This window comes from Embiotoca jacksoni, unplaced genomic scaffold, assembly GCF_022577435.1.
Source record: "Embiotoca jacksoni isolate LCO1_2020_lvr unplaced genomic scaffold, fEmbJac1.0.p SCAF_40, whole genome shotgun sequence".
In the NCBI taxonomy this organism is placed as follows: Eukaryota; Metazoa; Chordata; class Actinopteri; family Embiotocidae; genus Embiotoca; species Embiotoca jacksoni.
The window spans coordinates 2,500,001-2,520,000 of NW_027185393.1; the positions used below are offsets into that span (position 1 = coordinate 2,500,001).

Below are 20,000 nucleotides of genomic sequence, written 5' to 3' on the forward strand. Positions count from 1 at the left end.
CATCTCCCAGACCCTCCTCCTCCTGCTCCTCCTCCTCCTGCTCCTCCACCTGCTTTAAATCCCATCTCCAATCTTCCTCTTCCTCTGCCGCCCTTTTCTTTTCACCCTTTCAACATCTCTCCCTGACAACTAAGATTTAACTTTGCTATTTGCGTGACATTTCAGACCAAATTGACTGCCTCTCTGACAAACATTGATTTCATTAATCAAATGTGAAGAACTATTTTTGTGTGAAGGCAGACTCTGCTGCCCGGTTTCCATTTGTGAGTGTTTGGTTTCCTTTTCCATTCAAGATCAGCGGGCAGAATTGCATCATAATGATTTACTTCTTCTCATAAATACACCCATAAGATCTGCTGCTCTGTAATGCAGCCAGGTCTGAATCAGGCAGTGAAAGTGAATGATGGGCAAGAAAACTGGAGAGTGGAGAAAACACAGGAAACTAATGACCTGTAGAGGAAAAAAATAAAAGGAGAAACAGAAAGGAGCTTTGAAGAGGAGAATAAAGCTGTCCTCTCACCATTCGTGTAAGGGTTCGCCACCTTTTTGTTGGTCATCACTCTGGCCGTGGCGTTGTTGACCTGTGAGCAGACGGCCGGAGGTTAGCGCGAGGGCCGGTGCACAAAACCAAACACACTAAACAAGCAGAAAGTGTGCATACTGTGAATAATCCACATCATAACCACTCTCCATGCACTGCTGGTAATCTGTCATTTCAGCAAGGGAGGAACATGCAGCGAGTCAAAGATCTGACGCTGAAATACATTCAACGTCCAAGAAAACTAAATTTAAAAACAGGATCAATGAATGCATTTTCAAAATCTCCAAAAAGATTTTGAAGTGTTTCAGCATAAGATCTTAAAAGATATTTATCATCATAGATTTTCTTTTATTTCTTAATGATTTAAGGGGCTCACATCTGATTTTTAATAGAATGTGCTTTAATATTCTTTGCAAATTAAAGGCCGGCCAGATTATATTTCCTGCAAAACATCATTCATCTTGTTAGGGTTCTGTTTAAAGCAAAAGCAAACCAGCCACGTTTTCCTCCCCAGTCATGAGAAACTGCTGAGACGGGTTGCTGTGCGGGAAGTTTCTAGTTTTCCAGGGAATCAGTTTTCAAAATAAAAAAAACAAAACAAAACAAAACAAAAATTAATTTCTACATGACAAGATTAAAATGAGAAACGAATGAAACCAGTAAAAAACAAGAGGATGGTGACATGACAACAGAAGCTGCTGAGGATTTAGGACAATAAACAACACTCACTTATCATTAATGATCAGCACCTGGAAGGATTTCGCTAAAACAGGGGAGTTTGTAGCTCAAATCTAAAACCATTGTGAGCTCATGCACTTGTCACACTCACAAAATCCATGATCAACAAAGTAGGATTCATCATTAGAGTCAAAAAATACGGCAACACAGCTGAATAGGTCTGTCGTTCTCACACACACTTACGGATCAGGGTGCGGCATGCAGCGTTCAAGGTGCAGCAGGCAGGGAGGGAGGAGGAGGAGGGAAAGGATGGGGGAAGAGAGGGAAGGGAGGGAACATCAGGCAGGCAGAGAGAGGGAGAAAGAGCCAGGAGGAGGGGGGAGAAGAGGGGGACAGGAGGTGAGGAGAGACAGGAAAAGGAAGGCACCTCGATTTTGCGTCCCTCTACGATTGTACCATTTAGTTTCTCCCGTGCACGGTCAGCATCTGCACTCGTTTCAAATGTTACAAACCCAAAGCCCTGCAGTGGCCCGGGGGAGGAGGGGGGAGGGGGGGGGGGGGGGTCAAGCAACACAGGGAGGTAGTCGAGAGAGAAATGGAGTGATGAAACAAACGGGGAAAACAAGAGAGAAGAAAGAGACACAAAGGACAGATGAGAGCGCTGCAGGTCAGGACGAGGTCTAAATCTACAAGCAGAAGCCAGAAAGACAAACACGGGGACAGAGCTCGAGTTACAGGAGGAGAGCCGGGGAACACGGGACATCCAGGGAACATGGGACACCCAGGGAACACGGGACGTCAAGGGAACACGGAACATCCAGGGAACACAGGACGTCAAGGGAACACAGGACGTCCAAGGAACACAGGACATCCAGGGAACACGGAACATCCAGGGAACACAGGACGTCAAGGGCACACGGGAGATCCAGGGAACACGGGACGTCCAGGGAACACGGGAGTTCCAGGGAACACGGGACGTCCAGGGAACACGGGACGTCAAGGGAACAGGGGAGATCCAGGGAACACGGGACGTCAAGGGAACACGGGATGTCAAAGGAACACGGGACGTCCAGGGAACACGGGAGTTCCAGGGAATACGGGACGTCAAGGGAACATGGGAGATCCAGGGAACACGGGACATCAAGGGAACACGGGACATCCAGGGAACACGGGACGTCAAGGGAACACGGGAGATCGAGGAACACGGGACATCCAGGGAACACGGGACATTCAGGGAACACGGGAGATCCAGGGAACACGGGACGTCCAGGGAACACGGGATGTCAAAGGAACATGGAACATCCAGGGAACGCAGGACGTCCAGGGAACACGGGACGTCAAGGGAACACGGAACATCCAGGGAACACGGGACGTCAAGGGAACACGGGACATCCAGGGAACACGGGAGTTCCAGGGAACATGGGACGTCCAGGGAACACGGGACGTCCAGGGAACACGGGAGTTCCAGGGAACACGGGACATCCAGGGAACACGGGAGATCCAGGGAACACGGGACATCCAGGGAACACGGGAGATCCAGGGAACACGGGACGTCAAGGGAACACGGGACGTCCAGGGAACACGGGAGATCCAGGGCACACGGGAGATCAATGGAACACGGGAGATCGAGGAACACGGGACATCCAGGGAGCACGGGAGATCCAGGGAACACGGGACGTCCAGGGAACACGGGATGTCAAAGGAACACGGAACATCCAGGGAACGCAGGACGTCCAGGGAACACGGGAGATCCAGGGAACACGGGACGTCCAGGGAACACGGGATGTCCAGGGAACACGGGAGATCAAGGGAACACGGGAGATCGAGGAACACGGGACGTCCAGGGAACACGGGAGATCCAGGGAACACGGAACGTCCAGGGAACACGGGAGATCCAGGGAACACGGGACATCCAGGGAACACGGGAGATCCAGGGAACACGGGAGATCCAGGGAACACGGGACGTCAAGGGAACACGGGAGATCGAGGAACACGGGACGTCCAGGGAACACGGGAGATCCAGGGCACACGGGAGATCAATGGAACACGGGAGATCGAGGAACACGGGACATCCAGGGAGCACGGGAGATCCAGGGAACACGGGACGTCCAGGGAACACGGGATGTCAAAGGAACACGGAACATCCAGGGAACGCAGGACGTCCAGGGAACACGGGAGATCCAGGGAACACGGGACGTCCAGGGAACACGGGACGTCCAGGGAACACGGGAGATCAAGGGAACACGGGAGATCGAGGAACACGGGACGTCCAGGGAACACGGGAGATCCAGGGAACACGGAACGTCCAGGGAACACGGGAGATCCAGGGAACACGGGAACTCTGCATTGCCACCCTGTCATGTGTGTGTGCTGAACATGCATTTACATTAACAACTGGCCTAATTGAATTTGCAGATGGAACAATCGCGTCCACACACACAGGAGTTGACGATGTGTGTGTGTGTGTGTGTGTGTGTGTGTGTGTGTGTGTGTGTGTGTGTGTGTGTGTGTGTTTTTGCTGAAGGCTGCAGGTGCTCTGCTGGTGTGCAGAGGCCCTGTGGGAAAGCAGATAAGTGTCACACAATTACAATCTCCACAGCATCAGTCAGCCGTGACTCTCTGAGCCCCGGGACGCAGCTTGCTCATGAGACCCTGTCTGTGTCTCAGACTGGGCCTGGAGACGGAGCTCTCAGCGGTGGAACATGCCTCCTAACCTTTACACCGCACAGCCGTGTCTTCTCGCTTGTCGTCTCTGTCAACAAGGTTAAAGCAGGCGGAGAGTAAAAACTGAAAAATAATATCTGCTCTCATTGATCACTGCCTGCAGCAAGGCTTCGTGTTACACTCCTCTACTCTACATCAGCAGTGTTACCCCAGTTTCTGTGGTATAAATCAGGACTCTCTCTTCACTATGGAAACATAAAACAAGAGTTTTACAGTTTTTGATGTGTTTTATAGACTAGTGACTTCTACACATCGACATTATGCAACCCAGTATCACGGCACAGCAGGAAATAGACACGCCTGTCCATTACAGTTTTCCTGTAGTGGATGCACATGGTTGAAAACTGCTGCATGCTTTGAGCAAAAAGACATGGTTGGGGTTAGGAAACATAAAACAACTCAAGAACACCGTTGCAACCTCCTGGAATCAAAACTTTGTCCCACATAGCAGTCTGTAAGTTCTGCCCCCCCCTGCTACCTCTGAATACCACCAAAAAAGGACCTTTGTACTTGGTCTTAAAACGTGTGTTGCGGGATCTTGGTCACATGATCGTACATCACATGACATTTACAGGTGTGTAAGTTTGACGCTAACAAAACGTGCAACTTTCACAAAGCGTGGCTATTTCACATTTTGCTGTAGTGGACAGGCGTGTCTATTTCATGCTTTGCCGTGATACCGGGTTGGTTTATGTTACAGTATGTGGGGGATGATGGTTCTGCATCAAATCCTTTAAACTCATCAACAAAATTGAATTTGTTCCATATCCTATTTTCCCATTAAATGTAGTTGCTTCATAAAGGACTTAGACCCCTTAACTTTTTGCACAATTTATTGTTGTAAATTTTGTTTTGTTTAACATTTATAAAAATATGTTTTTCCTGATCTATCTAAACTCAACAATTCCTAATTACAAACTGAAACTTTTATAATTCTTTTACATTAAAAAAAAAGTCTAATTCTAAAGTTTTTCACAAAAGTAAAAAATATTAATTGCTTGGACAAAGTTTAGAAACGCACAAAGCTGTGTTTATAAGATATAATTCACACCGCATGTCAGAACAAAAAGCAAACCATGAAATCTAAATAACTGTGTGAGGTCATCAGTGATTCATGTGTAGGGAGGCACAGAACTGGGTCAGCGGTACTAAACCTTTCTGAGCACAGTGACAGAAAACAAGACAGAGACATATCGGAGTAAAAATCATGACAGCCTGTCTGTAGTTTGTCTAATTTAAATGACTCTGAGAGCACGAAGAAAAATATTTTCTGATCTGAACTGTCTGTGCAGAACTACAATCACTGTGAACACCAGAGGAAGAACAAATCTCCAGCTGGACATCAAACTGTAACAACCATCTCTAAACAGAGGAGGCGCTCTGAGACACCACATATCTGCTTCGTACAGTGTAGTCCTGAGATCCCCCCCCAGGCAGCTTCACAGCCTTTCAAACTTTACCTTATACGACCCTAATAACTCACGTGGCCTCAATAAACTGTTACCAATCCCACACCAGATTAAAAACCTGTGACTCCCAAATGGTCAGTTACAACTGAAGAAGACGTTAAGATGACAAACGTCTTCTAGAAACTCAAGCAGGCCTGATGTCCTTCAGATAACACTCAGATAAAACTTGAGTGGCTTTGAGACGAGTCTCAGCATGGACTTGAGTCCGAGCAAGTCTACTGAACATCCGTGGAGACGCTAGAAGAAGCTTCCCATCTCCTCGGATGAAGCTTGAGAGGATGAAGAGCCTTATCCGAGAAGAGTCGGAGCTTCAACGGCTGCCAAAGCAGCTTTTACAAAGTCTGAAGGGTCTGATCACTTTTTGTCAATGACTGATCTCAGGTTTTGATTTTTAATAAATTAGAAGCAATTTCGTATATGTTTTTGCTTTGTTATTTTTGGTAATTAAGTGGATTGCATTTGTTAAAAAAAATGACTAAATCAGTGACACTGTAAGATATATACACCACGTTTCTGTATTACCAGGATGCCAGATATTGTTTCCATATCCTACATGCTCGTTCCCAAAAATACGCTGTGTAAAATGTAAATAAAAACAAAATGCAATTATAATTATAATTCAAATTATGTAAACCCATATTTCCATCTCATTTCAATCTCACCCATATTTAGTGTCAGAGTTGGGGCAGGGTCATGTTTACCACTGTGTTCCATCACCTGTTCTTTTAACAACACAACAAACGTTTGGGAACTGAGGACACCATTTGCTGGAGTTTTGAAAGTGAAATGTTGTCCCATTCTTGCCTAATATAGGATTTCAGCAGCTCAACAGTTCGCGGCTTCCTTTGTGTGGAGTGTTTCTATCTGGTTTCTTTGGAGAGTTTTAACCTGCATTTGTGGACGCAGCGATGAACTGTGTTCACAGACGATGGTTTTCACAAGTGTTCCTGAGCCCATGCAGTGATTTCCACTCCAGAATAGTGTGTTTTTAATGCAGTGCTGCCTGAAGGCCCGAAGATCACCACCATCCAATATTGGTTTCCAGCCTTGTCCCTTGTGTTCAGAGATTTCTCCAGATTCTCTGAATCTTTTAATGATATTATGAACCGTAGACGATGAAATCCACTAATTCTTTGTAGTTTTATGTTGAGGAACATTATTCTTAGATTGTTGCACTATTTTCCCCCGTGGTCTTTCAGAGTGGTGAACCTCTCCCCATCTTCACTGCTGAGAGACTCTGCCTCTCTGAAATCATATTTTTACATTCAATTATGTTACTGATCTGTTGCCATGGTAACATAATTAGTTATCAGACATTCCACTAGGTGTTTTTTTTTCAGTGATATAGTACTAGAACAATATTTCCACCGGGCCTTGAATAATAAATCCAGCAGGAAATTGTAATTGTTTCAGCAGATAATATTTTATCACCATCATCTCCTAAACACATGCAGGATTCACTTGCCTTTTGCTGGGCATAAAATAATACAAAGCGGGAATTCTAGTTTTCCTCTAAATTGACACTTAATTGTAACACAGAGTGAAGGAGTGTAAAGAAAATGTCATATTTTAAGTATAATTAATTATTTGTCTTTTTCTTGGTGTTTGTGAGAGAGATCACCTGTCAATCAAACAGTTTGATGCACCAAGACATCTGATTCTGTTCATCAAACTTCAGTTGAAGAAAGTACCAGGTTTAGGTTGCATCATGTGTTAACTAGATTTTCAAACGAGTTATTTATTAGCTGAGTTACACCAATGAGGTCAACAGTGATGTGTTAGCTGGTAACAACTTAATCCCTTTGGCTTTAAGCTATTTTAAAATTTTCCCCTTAAAAATATCCCAACATTTAGTCAGTAACAGCAGCTGAAACTGGAGGGCCAAAAGGAATAACTCTGAGCTCTGTGAATCAGAGACACTTGGGAGAATTTTGAAATAAAAGTCTCTTTCTCTTCATCCCCAGATAAAGGTTTAAAAAAACTCCAGCAGTAGTAGACAGTTTTACCTCCCCCAAAAATCAAAAATCATGTCACATGTTTAAGATATTTCTCCATACATACATACATGTTTCATAATTAATAGTACTGGTTTAGGGTGAGAGGGGCATACTTCAATATGCAATTGCTGATTTTATGTTATTTTCTTCCCATTTAAGATGTTTTATTAGGTTTATAATTAGGTTTAATAACATTTTTGATTAATGGGTAATTATAAATTGCCCGTAGGTGTGTATAGTTGTCTGTCTTTCTGTGTTGGTCCTGTGGTGGATTGGCAACCGGTCCAGGTGTCAGCAGCGATAGGCTCCGCCCCCTGTGACCCTGTTAATGATTACAACTGGGTGAAGTACATCAGCATAGAGTTCAGTCTTACTTCCTGACACTACAGGCCGGGAAACTAACCAGAAAAGATCCTGATGTCAGCGTGAAGATAAGTGGGAGGGATTCATTGTATGTCACAACGTATGGCAGGCCAGTAAGGTGTAAAAGCTGCCTGGAGGCAAGTATCGCTGATAAGAGCGTAATTACTATCAGACAGTGGGAAGGAGAGCAGTGAAGACAGTGAGAGGAGGGCAGGGGACAAATGCAGTCAGCTGGAGAAGACATCTGTGTGTGTGAGACATGTCCGTGGTTGCGGTGCTCTTACCTTGGAGCCTCGCTCGTTAAAAATAATCTCCACGTCTAAAATCTTGCCAAATTGCTGTGGAAGACAGGAGAAGAGGAGGGCAGGGGATGAAGAGAAGGAGAGAGGACATCATTAGAATATACCAACCTGAACACTTCTCTGCAGCTCTCAAATAAAATAATATGAATAAAAAAACAGTAAACCTCAACTTCAAAAACAGCACACTGCTCCCCCTCCTCCCTCCCTCATTACTTAAAAGGTCAAGCAGTCAATGCTTCGAATTAACTAACTCCTCTGCACCCGACAATGAGATTAATAAAATATCCATTTACTCTTTATGCTGTTTAATGCTGTGTTTGCTCTGTCGTGGTAATAAAGATGTGTGTGTGTGTGTGTGTGTGTGTGTGTGTGTGTGTGTGTGTGTGTGTGTGTGTGTGTGTGTGTGTGTGTGCTGGGGCTATGCGGTGTTAATGAACATTACAGTGGTGGATGTGGACGTTATAACAGCAATGCCTCTGCACGCACCGCTGATCTTAATGATGCCCATCATCCTGCTTTTACTCTCCTCTCGGAGAAAAAAAAAAGGGAGCTTCGTGTTTTCAGCCGTCTGCGTTAAAACAGGAAATGTCTTGTGTTTGAGGGTGGGGAGGAGGGAGTGGGGGGTGATGGAAGAGCCTATCAAGGCTAATGGTAAAACATACATTTGTTTATGTGCTCAGGATGCAGACCATCATCGTCATTACCTGCTGAAGCTCACCAGTCTAACCATGCTCATATAGGTTCTGTTTGATCGGACTCTTAATGCTTCTGATTGGCTCCATGCCTCATTTTAATTGGATGATTACAGCTGATTGAGTGCACATATTCCAGCACACTTATGTTGGTGGTGAATCTGTGGCTGTCATGTAGGAATGTTGTAAATAGGATAAGATCTGGCTTTATGGCTTTAAACATGGTAAACAGTCCAGCAGACTCCGTTTTGGACTTTTTAATGGGCTTCAATGTACAACAGAGATATGAGAATACAAGTAAATAACACCTGTAAAGTATATGCTTTCTTTCACTCTTATATCTATATATTAGACAACCTAAGTTATTGTCTGGAGGCAGAGTGAACTCCATTGGAGAAGCCGGGCAGAGCAGACGTGCCCTTTGTTTGTATGCTGTACCAGTTGTTGTACCTTTTAATTCTTTCCAGTGTCACTTGGCGCTGTGATCTCACGCATGTACAGGATGTTTTTAAGATTTGTGTTTGTCTTTGGTAAATAGAGACATGCTACAAAGGTTTGCCTGAGAATCAAACTGCTCAGAGCTGAAGCATTCATGTGAACCACGTGGTGAGGGTTCAGAAAAGATCATGGTTTGGGTCAAAATAGGCACTTTAAGCAACCTTTTGTTCCTTATGTATACAAATTTATTATGTGAGTTAAATACATTATTTAAAAGAAATTTCCATCGAGTGCTGCTTTGTCATGGACTCGGACGAATCTATGTTTGCAGTCGTTCCTTCCTACTGGGCGCAGATCTCGGGTTCATTTTCACCAATCAGCATGAACCTGCCGACACTCTGCCAACGCTGCAGCGACCTACCGGTCCACCAAAGAATTGTTTCCTCAGTACAGAATATTTTAAAATTGTTTTAATGAACACCAGCAGCTTAACAAGGGTTTCCCGATTGGTCCCCGTTGGTGCTCGTTAATAATTCTCTCAAACCAAGAATGGTTGTGTTCCCTTTACTTTAAAATGAACCCATCATATCTACAGAGGGAGAGTCTCCTCTTCATGTTGCACCGCCATGATTCTACAGGAGCCCAGAGGGGACAAACCAAACTCTGGATCGAGAAGATACCCTTACATGTTTTTCACAGCCCCGCTTGGAAAAGGAGGGTGACCTCAGGGGTGTGCAGCTAGCTGCAATCTGCAACCTCACCACGAGATGTTCCTAAATCCTGCACACTGGTCCTTTAATTAAGCTACAATATTATTTCAAAATATTTTCATCGCAAGCTCTCACTTAAATATATTTGTGCACATTTCGGGTCAAAGTGATGTTTCGTCCTCGTTCGTCTTTAGTTTCCAGTGTCACTCGCACATTTCAGTCTGTCAGTCAGACGGAGGAGCTGCTGAGATCATTTGATGACCTGAGCTTTTAGATTTTTGTCTTTTTTTGTTTCTGAGTTGTAGCAATGAAGATTTTTGTGTTTGTTTAACAGAAGAGAAAAAAATAAACCATATTCAGTCTCAGTTTACAAACATATCAGCATTAAAAACAGATGAGAGGAATCTGAGTTGAGCCTGTCTGTAGGAGCAGCTGAGATGAACTCATGGCGGAGTGAAGTAAAGCAGCACTAACCTTGCCACGGAGTATGGTAATATTCAGCCTTGTGCTCCCTATAACTAGACCTTGAATCAAGTAGTTTATTTCAATAAATAAATAAACATGGAGCAGGCAGCGGAGCAAAGGCAAGGTCACAGCGCCAGCACCAGCCTTGCAGATGAAGCAGGGCCACCAGCAAAATGCATGTCGGATCATATACATGATTTGCATACATATTATACATTTATGTTGTGTTTAAGCTGAATATATAAACACACTGAACGATCAAAGTCACAGACGGTGCCCTAAAAAAAGGTGAAATCTTCACAAAGATTGCTGATAATATTTCATTAAATGACATAATGATTAAATTGAGTGTGACGATTGGAAGATTTGATTGTTTCTTTTCTGTATGTTCCTGTTTGTGTTTATGTAGATAATGTTAGAACCAGCTCAGTCTGGTGCTCTCTTTACAATTGAAGTGTGTGGTGTCATCACGGCAACATCTAAACAACCGTCTCAAAAAAAATGAATAAATAAAGTGATGTTGTGTGTGAATACATAAAGTGATGTTGCGTGTTAATAAATAAAGTGATGTGGTGGTGTTAATAAATAAAGTGATGTGGTGGTGTTAATAAATAAAGTGATGTGGTGGTGTTAATAAATAAACTGATGTACGTTAAGAAATAAACTGATGTTGAGTGTTGATAAATACATTTCCTGGAGGGACTGTTTAATAAATAAAGTGATGTTGTGTGTTAATAAATAAAGTGATGTTGTGTGTTAATAAATAAAGTGAAGTGTGTTGATAAATAAAGTGATGTGGTGTGTTAATAAATAAAGTGATGTTGTGTGTTAATAAATAAAGTGATGTGTGTTAATAAATAAAGTGATGTTGTGTTGTTAATAAATAAAGTGATGTTGTGTGTTAATAAATAAAGTGATGTTGTGGTGTTAATAAATAAAGTGATGTTGTGTGTTAATAAATAAAGTGATGTTGTGGTGTTAATAAATAAAGTGATGTGGTGTGTTAATAAATAAAGTGATGTGGTGTGTTAATAAATAAAGTGATGTGGTGTGTTAATAAATAAAGTGATGTTGTGTTGTTAATAAATAAAGTGATGTTGTGTGTTAATAAATAAAGTGATGTTGTGTGTCAATACATAAAGTGATGTTGTGTGTTAATAAATAAAGTGAAGTGTGTTGATAAATAAAGTGATGTGGTGTGTTAATAAATAAAGTGATGTTGTGTGTTAATAAATAAAGTGATGTTGTGTGTCAATACATAAAGTGATGTTGTGTGTTAATACATAAAGTGATGTTGTGTGTTAATGAATAAAGTGATGTTGTGTTGTTAATAAATAAAGTGATGTTGTGTTGTTAATAAATAAAGTGATGTTGTGTGTTAATGAATACAGTGATGTTGTGTTGTTAATAAATAAAGTGATGTTGTGATATTAATAAATAAAGTGATGTGGTGGTGTTAATAAATAAAGTGATGTGGTGGTGTTAATAAATAAAGTGATGTTGTGATATTAATAAATAAAGTGATGTGGTGGTGTTAATAAATAAACTGATGTACGTTAAGAAATAAACTGATGTTGAGTGTTGATAAATACATTTCCTGGAGGGACTGTTTAATAAATAAAGTGATGCTGTGTGTTAATAAATAAAGTGATGTTGTGTGTTAATAAATAGTGATGTTGTGTGTTAATAAATAAAGTGATGTTGTGTGTTAATAAATAAAGTGAAGTGTGTTGATAAATAAAGTGATGTGGTGTGTTAATAAATAAAGTGATGTTGTGTGTTAATAAATAAAGTGATGTGTGTTAATAAATAAAGTGATGTTGTGTGTTAATAAATAAAGTGATGTTGTGGTGTTAATAAATAAAGTGATGTGGTGTGTTAATAAATAAAGTGATGTTGTGTGTTAATAAATAAAGTGATGTGTGTTAATAAATAAAGTGATGTTGTGTGTTAATAAATAAAGTGATGTTGTGGTGTTAATAAATAAAGTGATGTGGTGTGTTAATAAATAAAGTGATGTGGTGTGTTAATAAATAAAGTGATGTGGTGTGTTAATAAATAAAGTGATGTTGTGTTGTTAATAAATAAAGTGATGTTGTGTGTTAATAAATAAAGTGATGTTGTGTGTCAATACATAAAGTGATGTTGTGTGTTAATAAATAAAGTGAAGTGTGTTGATAAATAAAGTGATGTGGTGTGTTAATAAATAAAGTGATGTTGTGTGTTAATAAATAAAGTGATGTGTGTTAATAAATAAAGTGATGTGGTGTGTTAATAAATAAAGTGATGTTGTGTGTCAATACATAAAGTGATGTTGTGTGTTAATACATAAAGTGATGTTGTGTGTTAATGAATAAAGTGATGTTGTGTTGTTAATAAATAAAGTGATGTTGTGATATTAATAAATAAAGTGATGTGGTGGTGTTAATAAATAAAGTGATGTGGTGGTGTTAATAAATAAAGTGATGTTGTGATATTAATAAATAAAGTGATGTGGTGGTGTTAATAAATAAACTGATGTACGTTAAGAAATAAACTGATGTTGAGTGTTGATAAATACATTTCCTGGAGGGACTGTTTAATAAATAAAGTGATGCTGTGTGTTAATAAATAAAGTGATGTTGTGTGTTAATAAATAGTGATGTTGTGTGTTAATAAATAAAGTGATGTTGTGTGTTAATAAATAAAGTGAAGTGTGTTGATAAATAAAGTGATGTGGTGTGTTAATAAATAAAGTGATGTTGTGTGTTAATAAATAAAGTGATGTGTGTTAATAAATAAAGTGATGTTGTGTGTTAATAAATAAAGTGATGTTGTGGTGTTAATAAATAAAGTGATGTGGTGTGTTAATAAATAAAGTGATGTTGTGTATTAATAAATAAAGTGATGTGTGTTAATAAATAAAGTGATGTTGTGTGTTAATAAATAAAGTGATGTTGTGGTGTTAATAAATAAAGTGATGTGGTGTGTTAATAAATAAAGTGATGTTGTGTTGTTAATAAATAAAGTGATGTTGTGTGTTAATAAATAAAGTGATGTGGTGTGTTAATAAATAAAGTGATGTGGTGTGTTAATAAATAAAGTGATGTTGTGTTGTTAATAAATAAAGTGATGTTGTGTGTTAATAAATAAAGTGATGTTGTGTGTCAATACATAAAGTGATGTTGTGTGTTAATAAATAAAGTGAAGTGTGTTGATAAATAAAGTGATGTGGTGTGTTAATAAATAAAGTGATGTTGTGTGTTAATAAATAAAGTGATGTGTGTTAATAAATAAAGTGATGTGGTGTGTTAATAAATAAAGTGATGTTGTGTGTCAATACATAAAGTGATGTTGTGTGTTAATACATAAAGTGATGTTGTGTGTTAATGAATAAAGTGATGTTGTGTTGTTAATAAATAAAGTGATGTTGTGTTGTTAATAAATAAAGTGATGTTGTGTGTTAATGAATAAAGTGATGTTGTGTTGTTAATAAATAAAGTGATGTTGTGATATTAATAAATAAAGTGATGTGGTGGTGTTAATAAATAAAGTGATGTGGTGGTGTTAATAAATAAAGTGATGTTGTGATATTAATAAATAAAGTGATGTGGTGGTGTTAATAAATAAACTGATGTACGTTAAGAAATAAACTGATGTTGAGTGTTGATAAATACATTTCCTGGAGGGACTGTTTAATAAATAAAGTGATGCTGTGTGTTAATAAATAGTGATGTTGTGTGTTAATAAATAAAGTGATGTTGTGTGTTAATAAATAAAGTGAAGTGTGTTGATAAATAAAGTGATGTGGTGTGTTAATAAATAAAGTGATGTTGTGTGTTAATAAATAAAGTGATGTGTGTTAATAAATAAAGTGATGTTGTGTGTTAATAAATAAAGTGATGTTGTGGTGTTAATAAATAAAGTGATGTGGTGTGTTAATAAATAAAGTGATGTTGTGTGTTAATAAATAAAGTGATGTGTGTTAATAAATAAAGTGATGTTGTGTGTTAATAAATAAAGTGATGTTGTGGTGTTAATAAATAAAGTGATGTGGTGTGTTAATAAATAAAGTGATGTGGTGTGTTAATAAATAAAGTGATGTGGTGTGTTAATAAATAAAGTGATGTTGTGTTGTTAATAAATAAAGTGATGTTGTGTGTTAATGAATAAAGTGATGTTGTGTGTCAATACATAAAGTGATGTTGTGTGTTAATAAATAAAGTGAAGTGTGTTGATAAATAAAGTGATGTGGTGTGTTAATAAATAAAGTGATGTTGTGTGTTAATAAATAAAGTGATGTGTGTTAATAAATAAAGTGATGTGGTGTGTTAATAAATAAAGTGATGTTGTGTGTCAATACATAAAGTGATGTTGTGTGTTAATGAATAAAGTGATGTTGTGTTGTTAATAAATAAAGTGATGTTGTGTTGTTAATAAATAAAGTGATGTTGTGTGTTAATGAATAAAGTGATGTTGTGTGTCAATACATAAAGTGATGTTGTGTGTTAATGAATAAAGTGATGTTGTGTTGTTAATAAATAAAGTGATGTGGTGTGTTAATAAATAAAGTGATGTTGTGTGTTAATACATAAAGTGATGTTGTGTGTTAATGAATAAAGTGATGTTGTGTGTTAATGAATAAAGTGATGTTGTGTTGTTAATAAATAAAGTGATGTTGTGTTGTTAATAAATAAAGTGATGTTGTGTGTTAATGAATAAAGTGATGTTGTGGTGTTAATAAATAAAGTGATGTGGTGTGTTAATAAATAAAGTGATGTGGTGTGTTAATAAATAAAGTGATGTGGTGTGTTAATAAATAAAGTGATGTTGTGTTGTTAATAAATAAAGTGATGTTGTGTGTTAATGAATAAAGTGATGTTGTGGTGTTAATAAATAAAGTGATGTGGTGTGTTAATAAATAAAGTGATGTGTGTTAATAAATAAAGTGATGTTGTGTTGTTAATAAATAAAGTGATGTTGTGTGTTAATGAATAAAGTGATGTTGTGTTGTTAATAAATAAAGTGATGTTGTGATATTAATAAATAAAGTGATGTGGTGGTGTTAATAAATAAACTGATGTACGTTAAGAAATAAACTGATGTTGAGTGTTGATAAATACATTTCCTGGAGGGACTGTTTAATAAATAAAGTGATGCTGCGTGTTAATAAATAAAGTGATGTTGTGTGTTAATAAATAAAGTGATGTTGTGTGTTAATAAATAAAGTGATGTGGTGTGTTAATAAATAAAGTGATGTTGTGTGTTAATAAATATACTGATGTTGTGTTGTTAATAAATAAAGTGATGTGGTGTGTTAATAAATAAAGTGAATCGGTGTGTTAATCAATAAAGTGATGTGGTGCACCACTTCCCCTCAGTTGCAGCGTTCTGCCCATCTCGGTGCAATGGGAAAACTGCAAATCAGCACAAGCGCAGAAAAAGGCCCCTTGCTCTGCACCAAGATGCCGATGCAACCGGATCTGTGTTGTGCCAGGAACGAAAACAAGGACCAAAGAAATCGAGACCAACAGTATGACAAGTTTTAAGAAGTGGTTTGAGTACTGACCAACACTTGTTAGTGAGTGTGTAAACCTGAGCATGAAACAGTTTCATGTTTAAGTTTGAGTGAATACTGTAACCGTAAAAGTCATAAAAAAGTTACAATATTGTGGCAGATTGTTGGTGAAAATATTTGCTGTTGTAAATTAGTTGCATATAGACAATGTATTGGATGGAGGTTTTCTAAACATACGTGACTTTCTTTCTGCTGAGAGAGAACAGTGACCTGTAGTGATCAAAGTGAATTCAAGTTCTCAATAATGTATTACTAACTCTGTAATGCTGTGTTAAAAGACAGACTGAATCACAAAATCTGAATTATGTTCATAAAAAAAACAAAAAAACAGTTTGCTCATGGAGGTGAGATTCTCTGTAGAGCCATCAATTGAATTTCTAAAACTCTGTCAACATCAACACTGAATTTTTAAACTGATATCTTAAACCTTGTTGCATTATTTGTTAGGAAAAAATACCGACACTCATTGAATTTCCTGTTTGTACTGTGACCATATCTGCACCTGTGTTTGTGTGTTTGTGTGTCAGAGTTTGTTCAGGCGGAGGGTGTGTCCTTCACATCAAATCATTAAGACCGGGGTGCTCCTCCACTCAGCCTAATGAGCGGGATGAAAGCTACCCTTAATTGTTGTCCACAATGGCTGCGTTATTTCATTAGAACTAATTACCCTGTCAGCCATGCCAGCGGTAAGGGAGGCCAACACATCACACACACACACACACACACACACACATCACACACACACATCACACACACACACACACACACACACACATCACACACACACATCACACACACACACACACACACACACACACACACACACACACACACTGATACAGCCCTGGATAGCACAAATACAATAGCGTTGATCAATGAGCTGATGAATAAGAAAGCAGGAGGTGATGCAGCGTGAAGCGTGACGTTTGTTCCTCGGCTTTCTGCCGTTCGTTGTGTGAACACACAAAGTCACGCTTTCTCTGCATTTTGTGACGCAATTCAACAAAAGATGATATTTTCCTTTCTTGGTTGTTGAAGTGGTTTTATCATCGGTGCATGTGGGACATGAGGAGATGGAGGTTTCCAGACAAACTGCTGTAGCGTTGCTACCGTTAACTCACATCATGTATGTCTACATTAAACTGTGACGGGAGTCTCGTTGTATTTACTTCAAGCTGTAAGGAACTTACTTTTCTTTAAATTATGTACACATGGAGGTCCTCCCTCTGACAAGGGTTGGTTTTAAACTCGGTCTCTAGCAGAGGTCCTTTCCACCAATCACTGCTGTTTCTCTTTTTCTTCTACTCGTCTGTGTCCCAGGTTTTAGTCTGAGCCGCTCATTGTCTCCTTTAGTCCAAATTAGAGCTGTTTTTGTTTCCAGGGAGGACAGACGTGTAACTCAGCCTCAGACCCAGCGTGGGACAGTTGGCTGCTTTAGACTCTAATAAGCCTCAAAGTCACACTGTGGTGTGAGTCTGTGCTTATTAGAATGAACAACTCTGACTTAGTTGTATCAACAGTATTAAGATGGAGGTCTATTTATTTAGAGTATGTTAGTTTTATATACATACATTTTGGTAAATTTTTAGGGAAGTTGGAAATGAAAAGAGTCTTATACACTAATTGTCCTGTTTGTTTATTTTAGTTACTTTTTCCGTTTTTGTCTTTGTTACCTGTTTGTACAAAAATAGTCTGATGAGAGATTTTAAAAGATCCCCATTTGTGTTTCATGGGTTTGGTCAGTGCTCAGAGTTTTATGGGCCCCAGACTTATGTTTTTACGTTGTAAATAATTGTTTTGAAAAGCCTGTTTTAAAAAAATTCACCTCCTGCTGCTCACATCCTCAACACAACTAAAGTGTTTATTTATAAGACATATTTATGGAAAATATATGAGCAGAGAGACAAACAGGAGTCTGGAACATGAAAGCCGACTCCAGGTGAGCAGGAACCCTTCCTCTGTTTGACTCTGATGACTGTTTGTCTCCCTGATGAATCTCCTGAGGTTAGAGCTGTAAAAATACAATATGTCACAACTATAATAATAATATTATAATCCCTATTCTCATCCCTCTAATTGTGTTAATCAACACAAACACGCCGTGGGACCCGGAGGCCGAGCTCGGCTCTCTAACGACCCGCTCAGCGCAAACGGCTCCGTCGCTGATGAGTTGATGAAAACTAGCAGATTTGTAGATTATAATTACACCTGGCTTCCTCAGAGGCAGAGAGGAGGAGGAAGAGGAGGAGGAGGAAGAGGAGGAGGAGGAGGAGGAGAAGGAGGAGGAGGAGCAGGAGGAGGAGAAGGAGGAGGAGAAGGAGGAGGAGGAGCAGGAGGAGGAGAAGGAGGAAGAGGAGGAGGAGGAGAAGAAGGAGGAGGAGGAGGAGGAGGAGGAGGAGGATGCATGCAGTAATCAGGAGGCCAACGAGAGTGCAGCCGTGAACCGAGACATTGAAAAGAATTCCCTCGCTGGGAACACTGGAAGCCTTCAGAACAGGTGATTAGACACGAGGAGGTGTCATTAAAAGACCATTAACACACAACACAACCCCGGTGCTCCCCGCAGACACACACACACACACACACACACACACACACACACACACACACACACACACACACACACACACACACACACACACACACACACACCATCCTGGGGTACAGTAGCTGAGCTGAGCTGTCTGTCTGTGTGTGTGTGTGTGTGTGTGTGTGTGTGTGTGTGTGTGTGTGTGTGTGTGCTGAGTATCTAATGACTCATTTAGGACACCCACCTCTGGGACTGTGACAGTAAGGACCCTCTTGCGGCTGACTCACTAAGTGCCTGCTTATTAATTAAACACAGCTGATGCTCGGGGGAGCAGCAGTCCTGCATCAGCTGGTCCGGTTCCCCAGCGTGGGACTAAATGAACAGGTTCCTTCTGTGAGTGCAGCCCAGCGGGATCCACCGGCACACATTTTGGATCCATGCATCAGAAATAATTACAAAACCCACAATACGCTAAAACAAAGCGTCAGCTGCTGACGTGGTCAGACGGAGATGTTCTCCTGCTGTTTGAGGGATGTAGAAATACAAAGAACTCTGGCTGCGCAGGTAAATGAGCAGTTTTCAGTCCCGGGGAGTGATTGGAGGGTTCGTCCTCCATTACAGATTGTAGAACGACAGAACTGAATCAGTGCTGCTGTGAATGACAATTATCATCGGACCATTAAAACTCTCCGAGTCATGTCCCTCCAAATGTGGTTTTATAATTATGAATTAAACTGGAATAAAACCGGGTAATGAACCCTCCTGCTGCAGCCGTCCACAGCGCTACGTCCTGACGGAGCTGCTGAAGGTTTCAGGGAGTATTCCTGTGTATTCCTGTGTATTCCTGTGTATTCCTGTGTATTCCTGTGTATTATTGTGTACTTCCCACAGACACACCTCCAGCTGTGGCTGCATCACCTCTGATTGATCTTCTTCAGAAGCCGGTTTCAGCTCTTTATTTCTTTCCTATTACAGATGTTGCTGTATTGCTTTTGTTTGCGTTGTGCCGAGCAGGTCGGTGATTGGAGACAGAGCACCACTGACCTCCTCCTCCTCCTCCTCCTCCCCCCTCCTGCTCCTCCTCCTCCTTTTCCTCCTCCTCCTCCATCAACGCCTGCAGCTCAACCCCCAACAGGGGGCGGAGCCGTCAACCTGCTGGATCCTCCGCCAGCAGGAACCCACCAAACACCAGGGTCCAAACTACCGCGCCGCTCTGAAGGAGGTTCGGACACTTTTCTAAAACCTTCAACACTGAAACAGAAACCGATCTGACTTGATGTGATCAATAAGTTCAGAGACTACAGGTCTACAGGTGACGTGTGGAGCAGCAGGAACATAAAGCCCTGATGATTTCATCACTTGATCATCATCGCTTCCTGAGTTCCAGGTTTTTGTGAGCAGCGTTGTGGTGCGTCTGAGATGATTAAAACACCTGAAACTTGATCAGAGCGAACATCAAAGTTTGTGAAACATTTCTGGGGAACAGAGAGACGTCTCAGGGAGACCAATCCAAGGAGGAGGAGTGGTGAGGAGG

At 40.2% G+C, this 20,000-nt stretch overlaps 1 protein-coding gene across 1 annotated transcript in view; it reads right to left on the bottom strand.

Annotated features, from left to right (window-relative positions):
• rbfox3a (RNA binding fox-1 homolog 3a) overlaps window positions 1-20,000 on the bottom strand; it is a 139,089-nt gene that overhangs the window by 23,762 nt on the left and 95,327 nt on the right. Inside the window, exons 4-6 of the mRNA XM_069168587.1 lie at window positions 8,057-8,111; window positions 1,647-1,739; window positions 521-581 (exon numbers count right to left, since the gene is read on the bottom strand). Of these exons, the coding sequence (XP_069024688.1) occupies window positions 521-581; window positions 1,647-1,739; window positions 8,057-8,111 (209 nt within the window). The remainder of the gene's footprint in view (window positions 1-520; window positions 582-1,646; window positions 1,740-8,056; window positions 8,112-20,000) is intronic.